Source organism: Diadema antillarum, unplaced genomic scaffold (assembly GCF_040938485.1).
Source record: "Diadema antillarum isolate AM-2024a unplaced genomic scaffold, OU_Dant_1.0 scf00000061, whole genome shotgun sequence".
Taxonomy (NCBI): Eukaryota; Metazoa; Echinodermata; class Echinoidea; order Diadematoida; family Diadematidae; genus Diadema; species Diadema antillarum.
This window is the reverse complement of record NW_027270950.1, coordinates 2,930,800-2,946,845: the sequence shown is the minus strand read 5'-3', so window position 1 is coordinate 2,946,845 and position 16,046 is coordinate 2,930,800. Positions and strand designations below refer to the sequence as shown.

Here is a 16,046-nt window from a genome sequence, read left to right as displayed (position 1 = left end):
TCGGTGGCATTCGTACGAACGCATCATTTGTACCAACTTTTGTGACCGTGGCTTAACTCATGACAAAGAGCGGGGTGCATATAGCCCGGTGGAGCGGTCCCGTCTCACATCTAAACGGATCCCCCCCCCCCCCCCCCTCACGAATAGCTATAGTACAGCTGGATATATGGGGTACCCATCTTCTGACACCCATCTTAGATGGAAAATGAAACAAACGAACAAACAAACAACAAACAAAACCTCTCTCCGGTCTAACTTCTCTGCAGTGCAAAACACTCAAGATGCGTGCCTTCATTGCTCTTCTCTTCGTGGCCGTGGCCTCGGCCGAACTGGCCCCTCTCTATCGGCAGAAGGAGCCCATCCCGGGAAAATACATCGTCAAAATTAAGGTAAGTGAGCGGTGACAATGGGCAGAAGTCTTTTTCTTTTAATGGTGTATGGTATCCTTTTTTTTTCTGATATTCTGTGAGGGAATTCAGAAGACTTGCTCCGTTGATGTTGGTGTGCGATGAATTTGTGATATCTATTTGACTCCTCATTGGTTTTTACTTTTTTTCTTTCTTTAAAGAGAATGACCTTTTTTTTTTTCACTTGACTGTTATAAACCTTAGAATTATCACTTTCTTGTCCACCTTTTCCCCACTATCTGTGATCATGCAGTGGTACTTAAAGTTGGATTTCTTTTATTCCCAGCATAATCCGGCTACACTGGTTATAATCATGTACTTAATCCCAATCGTTTGGCTGAATTGGACATTCATTCATAAATGCAAGATAAAAGAATTCAACTCTTTTCTAAAATGCTACCACTTCAGAAATATCATACGGAAACAAACTTCACCAGGTGGACCTGATCATGAACATTTCACGATGGTAGCTAAGGGGCAGGGCGGCGCTACGTTTTTCAAAGTGGAATGGATATAATGATGATATTTGATTATGATAGACTAAATAAGTCTACAGCCAGCACAGAGTCTCGTCGAACATCTACCAATGCATGTGATGTAATCATTTGACAGAGCGGCTATGATCTCGACATCGCTGCGTCATCAGTTCGAACCAGTGGAGGTCGAGTTGGTTCAATCTACAGACGTGTCGTTCACGGATTTGCTGTCGAACTTACGGACCGAGTTCTCGATATTGTAAGAATTCACTTCTTCTTCTTCTTCTTCTTAAGCAAAAGTTATTATGAGATTTTTTCAGGCTGACTATAAGCACAGCTTATTGTTTGATTTGACGGCCATATCATATAGGGCCAGTTTCCATCTATCATTGATTGACACTCCCGATTTGTATTAAACACCTCGATTTTGCTGCATTATAGAAACGGCAACCACCCGTGATGTACTAAATGCAAAAAAAAAAAAAAAAAAAAAAAAAAAAAAAAAAGAGGAAAATATCGAGGACGAATATGTTTCCCGCTTAAAATAAACTGTATATATTTATCATAACATGCTCCAATGCAAATAGCATGCAATTATGATGTAAACATAGTATCTTTTTGAAATGCCACGAAGTTTTCCCTCTCTTCGGTGTAAAGCTTATTGCCTCGCCACCGTGAACGCCGCACAATATTTTGTGATGTTTATATACACTATCCGCTTTTACCACAGCATGTACGCCATAACCTGGCCAAATAAGCATACCAGAGTCATTCATGTATACCCACTGAAAACAGCCAACTAGTTTTCAACAAAACCGTTATGAGCATTCTGCTAACAAGCTGACTGCAGCACTTTTGTAAAATCACCTTTAGTCATGTTAGTTGTTATAATAATGCAATCATGCCGACCGCAAATGCAGTCATATTGTTTGACTCATCAGCCATGCAGAGTCAGTTCATTTACATTTACTATTTACTGAATTCCCTGATTTTGCACTCTACAGTTCGATTTTATTCTGTGGAAATTGTAAACTACCCGTGATGTATTAAATGCAAAAAAAAAAAAGAAAACATCGAGGGCGGATATGTTTCCCCCTTTTTAAATACCTTGAATGTAAACACCACACTGATGTGAATAGCGTGCAAGCGTGATGTAAATAAAGTACTATTTTGAAAAGTAAAAAAAGGAAGTCTTCTTCTTCTTCTTCTTATTATTATTATTATCATTAATATTATTCTTATTCTTATCTTTTTCTTATTCTTATTATTATTATCATTACTATCATTATTATTACTACTACTATAATTATCATTATTATCATTATTATTATCATATTTATGCGAAGGCAAAGCGATGACACAATTTTCGATGGCGAACGCGTGTTTTTTGTGTATTCTTTCCTGTGTGTGTGTGTGTGTGTGTGTGTGTGTGTTTGTGTTTTTTGTGTGCATTATTGCATCAGCCACATAGCATGTCTTCACAACAGTGGTTGTGATTAAAGACACATGATTCACTTTAAATAAAAGCAGTCTTGTAATATCACCACTCTAATGCTCCTTAATTTTCCATATCTGTAGTTTTTTTTTAATGAATCATAATTAGAAATAAATCATTTAGGACCAATATTTTCCACTGTGCTGCTGTGACTACTGTTGATTTATGACATCATTCGTGCATATACTTTATATTGTTTTTGAAAAAAATGCCCTTATCAGACGAATGGAGGAAAATCGACAACTTGTACCGCTTTGAATCACATATTTTTTTTTCGTATTTGATAATGGAAATAAATAAACTGTTGAACTGAAAACTATTGAATTGAATTTGGCTTCGATCTGCTAGAACAGATCCAGGTGACCTTGATCGTGATTGATTTATACCTTCCATTTTCAAAGTATATGAGAATTATAAAAAAAACAACAATATAGGACTCATTACATCTGTTTTCATAAAACGCCGCTATGAAATAGACGATATGGGTTTGTTTTTAGCGAAGACATATACAAAAAACAAATGCTGAATTACTTAAAACATATCATATCAGAGTTATACCTGCGAGCTGTAGTCTAGTAATTATTAGCTGGTCTAATTTCGAACATGTGACTGCTGTTTTATCACAGTAAGATTCTGCGTGTTACTTTTTGTTTTTGTTTGTCCTACAAAAATAATGCGTGCTTGTATGCAAAACCACCCACTCTTTGTAATTTCCATAACAATGATTTGTAAATATCATTGTATACAGAAATGTTTGTGGCATGGCGTAAACCATAAAGAAAATTCATCATATTTTATTTTCTTCTTTTGATTCTAACTTCAACTGCTATACATTTGTTAAGTTAAGCTTGTTAATTTAATTTCCCCGGATCTATAGAATTTTTATAATTGACAATAATTGCAATGTCTTTTTTGTTTTGGATGGTTGCGTACACACGCACGCGCGCGCGCGCACACACACACACACACACACATACATAAGATATAAATTCCATTTGTCCATCTGTGTGGGTGGGTATGTGTTTATTGTGTATTTGTTAGCTCATAAAAAAAAAACAATTTTTTCTTTGAAATTGCTCCTCAAAACCGCCCCATTACAGTTGTACGAAGCATAATTATGTCGAAACCTTCATTGACGTGCAGGTGCGTCGACTTCCCGCCGTAGATTACATCGAGGAAGATGGCGTTATCCGTGCTATGGGCGCTACGTGGGGTCTCGACCGCATCGACCAGAGAGACATCCCCTTGGACGGTTCCTACAACCCGGGCACCTCAGGTGGTAAGTAGTTTTGTAGGGGTCATCCCACGAGACCGACACCCACGAGTCATACGGCCCACGTGTCATACGGCTCATGAATTCGACACTAGGCAAATAAGGCCCATGAGTTCGACACTAGGTAAAAACAGCCCACGAGTTCGACATTACAACACGGGACTAGATGTTTCGGTCTCGTCGGCTGTGTTTGCTTAAGGTGTCGAACTCATGGGCTGTATGAAACATGGGCTGTATTAATGATTCGTGTGTCGGTTTCGTGACGAGCAACGGTTTTCTCGGACATAGAGCACAGTGCATAATTTGTGTCTACACGTGATCACTGTTGCCTTTTTTTTTTTGTGGCGGGACTTCCAATGGGTTTACGTCATTAAAATGCATGGCCGTCACCAGGGGGGGGGGGGGGGGTGCGTTGGGTGCGAACGCACCCCCCTTCAGACCCTAAAAAACAAAAAAAAAAAAACAAAAAAAAACAACAACAACAACAACAACAACCTTCAGTCTGCGAGCGACCTCAACGCCGGACAAATGATTATCATTTTTTATCTATTTATTTATTTTTGTGAAATTTTGCATCGGGGACAAAAAAAAAAAAAAAAAAAAAAATCGTGGGCAAAAGCAATTCGCACCCCTGGTTCTGGCAGCACTGATTTTATACATAATTATCTACTAGTGCAAGTGTATTCTATACAGTGTTGACTATATACATAGATTTTGGACATCCTTCCCATACTTGGTCACTTCGACGCCACCTCGCTGGTCATACCTCCCTCAGTCATGAACATAAACCGACACCCTTGACTACCAGTGGCGGATCCAGGGGGAGGGGCGCACCGGGCGTCTCCGCCCCCTCTTAATTTCCAAAGCGAAAAAGTATAGCTACAAACGGCAGTTTTTGGACTGTAAAATGTCAAAATTTTCAAGCTCGCTCGCTGGCATTTAGTCGTAATGCCATTCTCCTGAAGTTGCTGCCAGTAATTGCCGGCAGTTCCACCCGGTGCCCCCCCCCCCCTTACTGCAAAAAATATAGTTACAAACGGCAGTTTTGGGACTGTAAAATGTCACAATTTTCAAGCTCGCTCGCTCCGCTCGCTCGCATTTAAATTCTCCTCATATTGCTGCCAGTAATTGCCAGCAGTTGCGCCCGGTGCGCCCCCTCAATTTCCAAAGCAAAAAAAGATATAGCATCAAACGGCAGTTTTGGGACTGTAAAATGTCAAAATTTTCAAGCTCGCTCGCGTTTAATCTTTATGCAATTCCCCTGATGTTACTGCCAGTAATCGTCCAGTTGCGTCCGGTGCGCCCCCCTTAATTTCCAAAGCGAAAAAATATAGCTACAAACGGCAGTTTTTCTACTGTAAAATGTCAAAATTTTCAAGCTCGCTCTCTTCGCTCGCTCGCATTGAATCGTTATTCATTTCACCTGATGTTGCTGCCAGTAATTGCCAGCAGTTGCGCCCGGTGGCATGCGCTCCACCCCCACCTTAATTTCCAAATCGAAAAAATATGGCTAGGAACGGCAGTTTTTGGACTGTAAAATGTAAAATTTTCAAGCTCGCTCGCATTTAATTGTTATGCAATTCCCCTGATGTTACTGCCAGTAATTGTCTGCAGTTGCGCCCGGTGCGGCCCCCCTTAATTTCCAAAGCGAAAAAATATAGCTACAAACGGCAGTTTTTCTACTGTAAAATGTCAAAAATTTTAAGCTCGCTCTCTTCGCTCGCTCGCATTGAATCGTTATGCAATTCACCTGATGTTGCTGCCAGTAATTGCCAGCAGTTGCTCCCGGTGGCATGCGCTCCCCCCCCCCCCCTTCCCTTAATTTCCAAAGCGAAAAAAATATGGCTAAGAATGGCAGTTTTTGGACTGTAGAATGTACAATTTTCAAGCTCGCTCGCATTTTATCGTAATGCAATTCACCTGATGTTGCTGCCAGTAATTGCCAGCAGTTCCGCCCGGTGCGCCCCTCCCTTAATTTCCAAAGCGAAAAAATATGGCTAAGAACGGTAGTTTTTGGACTGTAAAATGTAAAATTTTCAAGCTCGCTCTCTTCGCTCGCTCGCATTTAATCTTTATGCAATTCCCATGATGTTACTGCCAGTAATTGTCTGCAGTTGCGCCCGGTGCGCCCCCCTTAATTTCCAAAGCGAAAAAATATAGCTACAAACGGCAGTTTTTCTACTGTAAAATGCCAAAATTTTCAAGCTCGCTCTCTTCGCTCGCTCGCATTGAATCGTTATTCAATTCACCTGATGTTGCTGCCAGTGCCAGTAATTGCCAGCAGTTGCGCTCGGTGGCATGCGCTCCCCCCACCCCCCTTAATTTCCAAAGCGAAAAAATATGGCTAAGAACGGCAGTTTTTGGACTGTACAATGTAAAATTTTCGAGCTCGCTCAAGCTCTCTTCACTCGCTCGCATTTAATCGTTATGCAATTCACCTGATGTTGCTGCCAGTAATTGCCAGCAGTTGCGCCCGGTGGCATGCGCTTCCCCCCCCCCCCCCTTCCCTTAATCTCCAAAGCGAAAAAATATGGCTAAGAATGGCAGTTTTTGGACTGTAAAATGTAAAATTTTCAAGCTCGCTCGCATTTTATCGTTATGCAATTCACCTGATGTTGCTGCCAGTAATTGCCAGCAGTTGCGCCCGGTGGCATGCGCTCCCCCCCCCCCCCTCCCTTAATTTCCAAAGCGAAAAAAATATGGCTAAGAATGGCAGTTTTTGGACTGTAAAATGTAAAATTTTCAAGCTCGCTCTCTTCGCTCGCTCGCATTTAATCTTTATGCAATTCCCCTGATGTTACTGCCAGTAATTGTCTGCAGTTGCGCCCGGTGCGCCCCCCTTAATTTCCAAAGCGAAAAAATATAGCTACGAACGGCAGTTTTTCTACTGTAAAATGTCAAAATTTTCAAGCTCGCTCGCTCGCTCGCATTGAATCGTTATTCAATTTACCTGATGTTGCTGCCAGTGCCAGTAATTGCCAGCAGTTGCGCTCGGTGGCATGCGCTCCCCCCCCCCCTTAATTTCCAAAGCGAAAAAATATGGCTAAGAACGGCAGTTTTTGGACTGTAAAATGTAAAATTTTCAAGCTCGCTCTCTTCGCTCGCTCGCATTTAATCGTTATGCAATTCACCTGATGTTGCTGCTAGTAATTGCCAGCAGTTCCGCCCGGTGCGCCCTCCTCCCTTGATTTCTAAAGCGAAAAAATATGGCTAAGAACGGCAGCTTTTGGACTGTAAAATGTAAAATTTTCAAGCTCGCTCTCTTCGCTCGCTCGCATTTAATCGTTATGCAATTCATCTGGTGTTGCTGCTAGTAATTGCCAGCAGTTCCGCCCGGTGCGCCCCCTCCCTTTATTTCCAAAGCGAAAAAACTATACCAACAAACGGCAGGGTTTTTTTTTTACTGTAAAATGTCAAAATATTCAAGCTCGCTCGCTTGCATTTAATTGTTATGCCTTTCTCCTGATGTTGCTGCCAGTAATTGCCGGCAGCTGCGCCCGGTGCGCCCTCCCCCTTTATTTCCAAAGCGAAAAAATATAGCTCCAAATGGTAGTTTTTTTACTGTAAAAGATGAAATCCTAGCTACGCCGGTGCCCTTTCCCCGCTTGGTTTCCCTCAACAACAGTAAAAGTCTATATAGGGATTGAGAGCTTCCTATATTCCGAATGTCTGTCAAAAAAAAAAAAAAAAATCTCGTTACATTAGGGTCAAAACGCACCCCCCTTGAAAAAAAGCTGGTGACGCCCCTGAAATGTATTACCCCAGCACATAGTTACATACAGTTCTATACTTGCATGAATATAGTTGACAGCACCACCTTTCTGTTCTTTTTTCTGGTGCTTCTCGAGTTATCTTTGTGTGTGTGTGTGTGTGTGTGTAATGTACATAGTGTTACTTAAGTTCCGCACCATATTAAAGGTACACTGAAATCCCATGTCGATTGAATTCTTGTTACGTATTTTTGATTATCATAATGTGGTAGTGTTTGCTGAAGCAGTAGGGACGGTACGTGTAATACAATGATAGTACCATTATGTTCATGGCTCTGTACGAATAGGCATTACAGTGGACTCCCGGTATAACGAAGTCTTCGGGACCGGCAGTTTTCTTTCGTTATATTGAAATTTCGTTATAACCGAACAAATAAACAATAGAAATACATTGAGTAAATAATGTTGTGACCTAAATTTTTTAGTTCGTTGTAACCGGAATTTCGCTTTGGCCGTATTCGTTATATAGACGGGAGTGCACTGTATTACAGTAAGAAGGGCTATAGTTTGTAAACCCAATAATATTATTATAACAGCCTTTAAGATTGTTTTACAACTGCTTGGTTCATTGAGGATATCCCTGTTCTCGTAGATTTTTCAGTCCAATCATTTCATTATCATTTAACGCATGTTTTTTAGTATGGCAAGCGATCATTAAAAATGTATATACACTCAAAACGCAGTGCCAAGTCAAAAAAGAAATATATATATAAATATATACATGTATAGAAAAGAAATACGCTGATTCTATAGGCATGGTATATCTAAGATGTGATGGCTATTTCAACATTGAACCACTCCCTTCTTCGTAGAAAGTGGTAAAACACTTGTACGGTCAATCACTAATCTCATCAGTTTCAGCTACCTTATTCCTGTTTCAATATATTCCTCTTGGCGCGAACAGGTGGCTCGGGTAGAACTGTATGGGTTATAGACACTGGTGTTCTCCATACCCATAACCTGTTCGGCGGCCGCGCTACGCAAGAGAAGAACTGCGCCGGCGATGGAAAAAATGTAAGTAAGCCCACTCGCTTTGATTAGTGACAGATTTGAACTTGAGCCCCATTATTGAACCTGATACAACATTCATATAGTAAAAGTTGAAGGCAATTTAATCACTCACCTACCTCTCAGCTCCTTGGTTTGGTTGGTTTTATTGTTGCACATTCCACATTCTGCAAGTAAAGTGTAAACATATAAAGATTCAAATGTGCACATTGTCAAAATACAAATAAGAGAATGAATACATTTGAAATATGAAGAATCTACCTAGAAACATTGCTTCCTAGAAAAATTGACCTCCTACATGAAATTCACGGTTATGACGAATGACAAAATTATGAAGTGGGAAATACATGCGTCGAAGAATACAACAAAATGAACGTCCATTACATTATCTAGTTACAAAAGATCGATGTGATCACCACGCTTTTGTAAATAATCACATTATTCTCCTTTTTACATGTAGGAATATGATAGACCGATAAACAAACAACTGTTTTAATGATATGTATGCTATACTAGATAGTGGTGCTTGCATTTTGCAGGAGCTTATATTAGGGAGCTTTAGATTTTAGACGCGCGGACATTCAGAGGGAAAAAAAAACATGATCTGAGTGTGCGTAGAAGCGTGCGTCAACTTGTCCCGCGCTGCTGGGCACGCTCAGATCATGTTTTTCCCCTTTGAACGTCCGCGCGTCTAAAATCTAAAGCTCCCTATTTTCCCCAAGTCCACCGTTGTATTCACACCCCAATAAATGCCTGATTCCTTCCAAAGCTGTAAGAATGTATTTTGGCAGAAAAAAATCAATTCATTCAAAATCAAAAATCAAAAAGACCACACGACAGTTAAAAACACGTTATCTCTCATTTAAGTATGGTAGATAAACATAATATAATATATGCCATCACTGTTGAAGAGTAACAGCTGTTCACGAATGCTCCAGGATCTACGAGCGTCGCGCTTTGGGCATGAAAGGTATTCTCTTTCGAAACATTTCCCCCTTCCCCATTCCCAGCGTTTTCGCATACTTTCCACATTTTGCAAACTTAAACAATCCGTTTATTTCACATTGTAATGTAATCTATACATTCACCTGTATGTTTCCGCTGGAAATGGATAAATGAGTAAGTGAATGAATTGATAAATGAAACATCTTCAACGATTTGGTTTTTAATTTTTCTTCGCAAAATGATCAGTATGATTGCGATGGGCATGGGACTCATTGTGCTGGTACGGTAGGCTCCAGCACCTACGGAGTTGCCCAGAGCGTCACCATCAAAGGAATCAAAGTTCTGGGATGCGACGGAACCGGATCCACTTCTGATGTTATAGAGGGTAAATAAGCTAAATATTCCATAATTCAGCAACATGATAGTGTCGAACTATCTTTACAATGCTTTCAATCGTCCTGCCGATAGAACGTTTCTCCCAATGTATCACTCGATCTAAAGATTATGCTTACCAATTTATTTTCCCCAAAATTATAGTATTAATTGGTTTATTGTAAATTGTTATAGTTTCGAATATGATTTTTTTTTTTTTTGGGGGGGGGGGGGGTGGATAGTATTAGTTGGTTTCGTTCTCCTCTCTAAAGCTCTCAACTCTGAACACTGTACACTATCTCTTTTTTTTTTTTTCTCTTCTCTTCTCTATACTTTTCCTATTCGGGCACCCCCTTATTCTTGTCTCTTATTGTCGGTGTTGTCCTGTTATGCACCTTGTATCGACCTTTCCGGTCAAATGATATTGAAAATACTTGAAAATTTGACGTTATCTACCCTATAATGTGTTTATATGTACTCTGAGAGAGAAGTAGAGAGGGAGAAAAGAATTTACAAGCCGTAACATGTAAGGGCCGTTGTCCAAGTCAAGCAATTTGCTTATCGATAACTGCTTCTACCACCAGAATTCTTTAAGATATGCCGTGAAATATATCACATGCGTATCATTCACATTATTATAATATATGTAATGATAACTCTTGTTTATATTTTCATGCGTTGTGAATATTTCTAATATTATCATATACTGATCTTTTTTATATTTAATATTATTTTCATACATCAAAAAAAGTGGCGAAATAAAACTTACTGAAACTGAAACTAAACAAAAAAAAAAAACCAAAAAAGTTTGAGTCTCGTGTTTTGAAACTTACAATCCATCAGTCAAAGTATTAACTTTATATATTTGGACGTTCAGGTCACTTAACATGAGATTCTGACATTGAAACCAAGATCAATGGAACACAAAAAAAAAACCAACAACATTAAAATGAGACAGCATACGCAACTTTTCAGTTTCATATTCAATTTCCAATTTTGAAAAAAAGAATAATGTCAGGTGAAACCATTTCTAATGTTAATAATGTGTTACTGATATTGCTACATCACTTGGCTTCTCTGTATTTTCTTAAGAATATTTGTTGCAGTGTTGTTGTTTGTTTTTTTTTGTTTTTTTTTTAAATCATTTCCCGTCAGTCATAATAGATATCTGTTTTTTATTCCCTAAATCTGATTTTTATCTGGGACCTACAACTAAGCAAGCTATATTTTGTGATTTTGGTGTCGTATGGTCGCATTTTTTTGTCCGTCCGTAATGAATTTTGTGGACAGGGTAACTACCAAAACCTTTTGAGGTATCCTAATGAAACTTGGCATGTATGTGCATTAGGGGGTGAAGTTGTGCCTATCAACTTTTGGGTGCACATGCTCAAGGTCAAAGGTCAAAAGGTCAAGGTCAAATGCTTAAAATTTCACTATTTCCCCCATATCTATGCAATGCCTGAAGAAATTTTCTTGAAACTTAGTTTATACATGTATTACCCAATTAAAATTCTCTGGTGAAAGTTTGGGGTCATGAGGTCAAAAGGTCAAAGGTCAAAAGGTCAAGTAAAACGTTAAAATTTCACTTTTTTCTCTGTATCTTGGAAATTGTTCAAGGTATCTTCGTGGAACATAGAATATATGCATGTACTGACTGGCAGTGGTTATCTAGGGAATTTAGGGTTCATGGGGTCAAAGGTCAGGGGTCAAAGGTCAAGGGCAATACTTCAAAATTTTACTATTTTCCTTATATTTGCAATGCCAGCAGGATTATTTTTTTTTGACTTGGTGTATGCATGGATAACCCAATAGAGATTCTCTGGGATTTTTTTTTTGCCAAGAAGGTCAAAGGTCAAAAGGTCAAAGATCAAGTGAAAGTGCTGAACTTACTTCTTTCTCCATATCTCGGAAGTGGCTCAAGTTTTCTTGAAACTTAGTACATATTTATGTATGTTCTGCCTGACAGTGATTCTCTTGTAAATCAAAGGCCAGGTGAAAATGATAACAATTTACTGTTCAATACAGAAATTGCACTTTTTCTCCATACCTTGAAAATTACTCAGTGCATAAACTTATGAAAGGGTCAAGGTCAAGTTAAAGTTCTTAAATCCCCAAATACATGCTCTCCTATTCATCCAATTAAACATAGGCCAAGGAAGGTAAACATTCAATACATTTGTTACAAACATGTCATTGTAATATTTTGCCAATTTTGTGAAAATGTAATCACACATTGTCCATATGTACTATAGACCTATTAGGTCCTGTGTCATTTTCATGTGGAATATGAAAATAAATTGAAATTGAAATTGAAATAAAGAAGAGCCCACAGATTTTCGAAAGCACATGCAGTCTTGACGAATACCCCGCCAAAACAAAACAAACCAAAATAAAACAAACCAAAATTGTAACCTGCTGGTCCACTTTATAATGATTACCAAATTCCTGCTAGGATTCGCTCACCTGTCTGCCTGAAGGCAAAAAAAACAACAACCAAAAAACCAAAAAAAAAAATCAAAATATTGAAAAAAAATCGTGAGATGCTATGCGTAGTGTTGAGGGAGTGTCGTTATCATGAAAGTAAATCGCCACAAACTGAAACGCTCTCTCAATAGGGGTTGACTACGTAGCGGAGAAAGGCAGTAAGTACGATATTGCCTCCATGTCTCTCGGCGGAGGCACGTCCATTATGATGGACAACGCAGTTGAGGAGCTGATGGCTAAAAGCATATTCGCCGTCGTTGCTGCTGGCAATGAGGATACGGATGCATGCAACGGCTCGCCAGCTCGGGTTTCTGGCGTAAGTATACCAGCATTATAGGACAAATTCACCCAGTTAGGTGTGTGGATTGAGTAAAACACACCTGTGAAAGTTTGAGGAAAATCGGACAATCTGTTCAAAAGTTATACATTTTTTTTAAAGTTTCAGTGCCGCCATCGCTGGATAAGAAGACTATAACAGTTTGGGATGTCACTGTACTGCAATGACTGCAGGACAAACATTTATAAAGAACATAATATAAAAGAATTCAATATATTTTCATATACGTCTTCAGCACTGGGACCAATATTATCATCATGTGTCAGTAACAAGTCGGGGGAATGTGTACTTTTCACAATTAAATAAATTTTGTGGAATTCTATTCATATTTTCTATTTCGTTGTACATACGTGACATCACGAAGTCTAGTAGTCTTCTCATCCAGCGATATCTACACAGAAACTTCAACTATTCATAACTTTTGAACCCGTATTGTCAGATTTTCCCCAAATTGTCACTCATGTGTTCTACTACTATTGTTGTATTCACACATAAAATATTTGAGTGAACGTGTCCTTTATTGTGCTCTTTTCATCATGACTGATGAACGAAATTTAAATGCATGCGTTTTGAGTATTTGAAATTGCAGGACTATGACCACCCTTTTATTGTATCATAGCCCACCAGTGATTGCTGAATAGACACAGTGCCTGCCTATGTAATGCGTACATCTTAATCTTCTAAAGATATAGATGGAATCTCATTAACGGTAATTTGTATCATTTAAGTAAGAACGTGGGGGTGGAGGTCCTTCCAACATTTTGTCTCCATCACCTATCTGCTCATATACTTCTCCGTCACTTGTCTGTCAAATATGTAGAAATAGCATATCAATTGCTTGATCCCATCGAACAAAGGCAATCACTGTCGGAGCCACCAGCATCGACGACAGCCGCTGGCACTGGAATGCCTGGCAAGGCTCCAACTACGGCTCCTGCCTTGACATCTTCGCGCCTGGTGAGGATATCACCTCCACATGGTACACAAGCAACTCTGCCACCAACACCATCTCCGGAACGTCCATGGCGACCCCCCACGTTGCAGGTACGTTAGGGATATGGTATGCATTTTAGTGAGTCATAGATATGGTAAGATATTTTTGGCTTTTAATATTATTTTGCGGCACGTAGGCCTATTGCTTAATGTAGTTCAATTCAATTTTACTGTCGTACCATTTTGAAATGGAAAAAACAAAGTATATAAAACAATGGATTATTAATAATTTCGTGATAGAATTATTTCACGACTCTGATGGCGAATGCAAATCATATATATATATATATATATAAGTTAAATCCGGGCGGTATATAATAATGAGACGAAGGAAACATGTAATGACGTCAAATGCCTTGCTTGGAATTAAAAAAAAAAAAATTGTGTGATCAGACGCACATGGGTTAACGGCTATCTCGAGGCGGTACTTGTAAGTCAACGGTTCTTTTCTTTGTTTGTTTATACGCTTGAATTTAGTTTTTAAAAATTGTGACACAAAATGAACGTACTCAGTGCATGGACATGACAAAATACAAATGTAGGGCCTACTGCTTTAAAAAAAAAAAATAAGCTGTGAGTACAATATGTCTGAGTGCATTCATCACATTTCATTCGCTTACCACTAAAGCTGTAGACTAATGGTGAATATGTTTAATGCATGGGTCTCTTAAATCTCCAGGTGCGCTTGCACTTTACGGCGGATGGAACGCTTGGAACACTATCTTGAACCAAGCAACCTCTAACCGCCTTTCAAACATCGAGAGCGGTTCTCCAAACAAACTGCTCTACGTCTAAGGTGACTAGAAAACTAATTTGTATAATTCTTTGCACCCTGCACTATCCGACTCCGTAGCCAGTTTAACCTTAGCAATTAATGATAAAATCGAAATATTCCCCACATATACACTGAATATCAGTTCAAAGAAAATAAATATAAATGATAATTGTGTTTTTGGAATGCCTCGAAAGGGACATTATTTTGTTAAATTAGTTCCAACATACAAGTGCAATAGGGCAACGTTGATTCTCTCAAAATCCACCAAACGATAAAATTTGAGTGATATGATTATGTATTCTTTCAAGGAAAATAGTGCAAGGATCTTAGCCACACATGAAATTGTACAGGTTGGACAATACAAGTAGGATTTTCCACGAGCCTATAAGCTTCTGGTTTAATCAGTTAATTGTCCATTGATTGTATACCTAAAGAGAAGAAATATCTGCCTCAATTAACTCAAAAGATATTAATGATATACCTGTGTGATGCGGAAGAAAAAAGAGTCAGGAGATAGAGAGATAAAAAGTAAGAGACGAAGAGAAATGAAGACGACAGGAAAGACGACGGAAAAGAAGCAAGAAGAGAGTACCTGTAGAAGATAAAACGGGATGTATACTTTGTGGGTGACGTTAGCTATTCCGAATATTCGTTATTCCGAAACAGAAATTCCCTATACATAGACGTTCATCATTCCAATCATTTATGGCGTCATTCCGAATATTCGTATTTCTGTAGCTGAAGTAAGGTTTGTTAATCCGGAAATGACAGAAAGAAAGTTATTTCGAAGTTTCGTTGATCCGAAAATGAAATAAGGTTCGTTAATCCGAAAATATAAAGACATCAGGTACTAACAAACCTCCGGAATTACGAACTTTTTTTTTCTTTTTCGAAATAACAAACATTCGGATTAATGCCCCTTAATATCATTATCGATTTAACGAATCTCCGGAATAACGAATTCACTTTAATCTCAAATTAACGAGCCTTCGGAATTATATTGTAACCTGTCCAGCTGTCACACATATTTTGATTAACTTTCACTTATCTTTCCTTTATCCGCACTATGAAAAAAAAAAAAAAAAAAAAAAAAAAAACCTGTTTGGGGAAACATCGCAAGTAACTTAGAAAATATAACCATTGATAACTAAGAACATTTCAAAGTCACGAAGTCTTTAAGTTGTAAGCTCTCTATATACCAGGCTCTACAAAAACGTCTTTCGTTTTTTTTTTTCCTGCCATATTACAGATGGAGAAACGAAGCACCACGGCTTGCAAGATCAACGTTCGCAATCCTTTAAACTTCTAAGAGTCGTTTTGATTTTGCTTCCGAATTGTATGATCATGTAATAACATGTTGCTTTTTTTTTTGGGGGGGGGTTCAGTTTGATCTCAAAGCTGCATTTTCCACAAAAATCATACATAAATGAAGAATGCACGCATAATATGAACGAAAATATAAGCAATAAATTCGCAGTACATGATTATGATACTCGTAAGGAGCTGCCCGAGCTGGCTACAATTTGGTCAGCTCTTATACATTTTTCTCATTATAATTACACACATGAAATTGTGACCTAACCCTAGGATTATTAATTCACTAGGAGACAGAGAAAATGTATTCATCGTCATACTTTTAGCTTTGGTTTCTCAAAGAATGTTATGTTTTGAATCCCAAAGAGAATATGGCCCTTTGGGGAAAAATGTTGAT

At 38.7% G+C, this 16,046-nt stretch overlaps 1 protein-coding gene across 1 annotated transcript; it reads left to right on the top strand.

The window, feature by feature from the left end:
- The first annotated feature begins 275 nt into the window (after positions 1–275).
- Positions 276–15,800, top strand: LOC139716109 (aqualysin-1-like). The gene is made up of 9 exons (XM_071627666.1): positions 276–389; positions 1,020–1,142; positions 3,522–3,657; positions 8,326–8,435; positions 9,621–9,759; positions 12,362–12,546; positions 13,425–13,611; positions 14,240–14,356; positions 15,585–15,800. The coding sequence occupies exons 1-8, from the start codon at positions 282–284 to the stop codon at positions 14,353–14,355; spliced, it is 1,104 nt and encodes a 367-aa protein (XP_071483767.1). The 5' UTR covers positions 276–281; the 3' UTR covers position 14,356; positions 15,585–15,800.
- Positions 15,801–16,046: the final 246 nt, after the last annotated feature.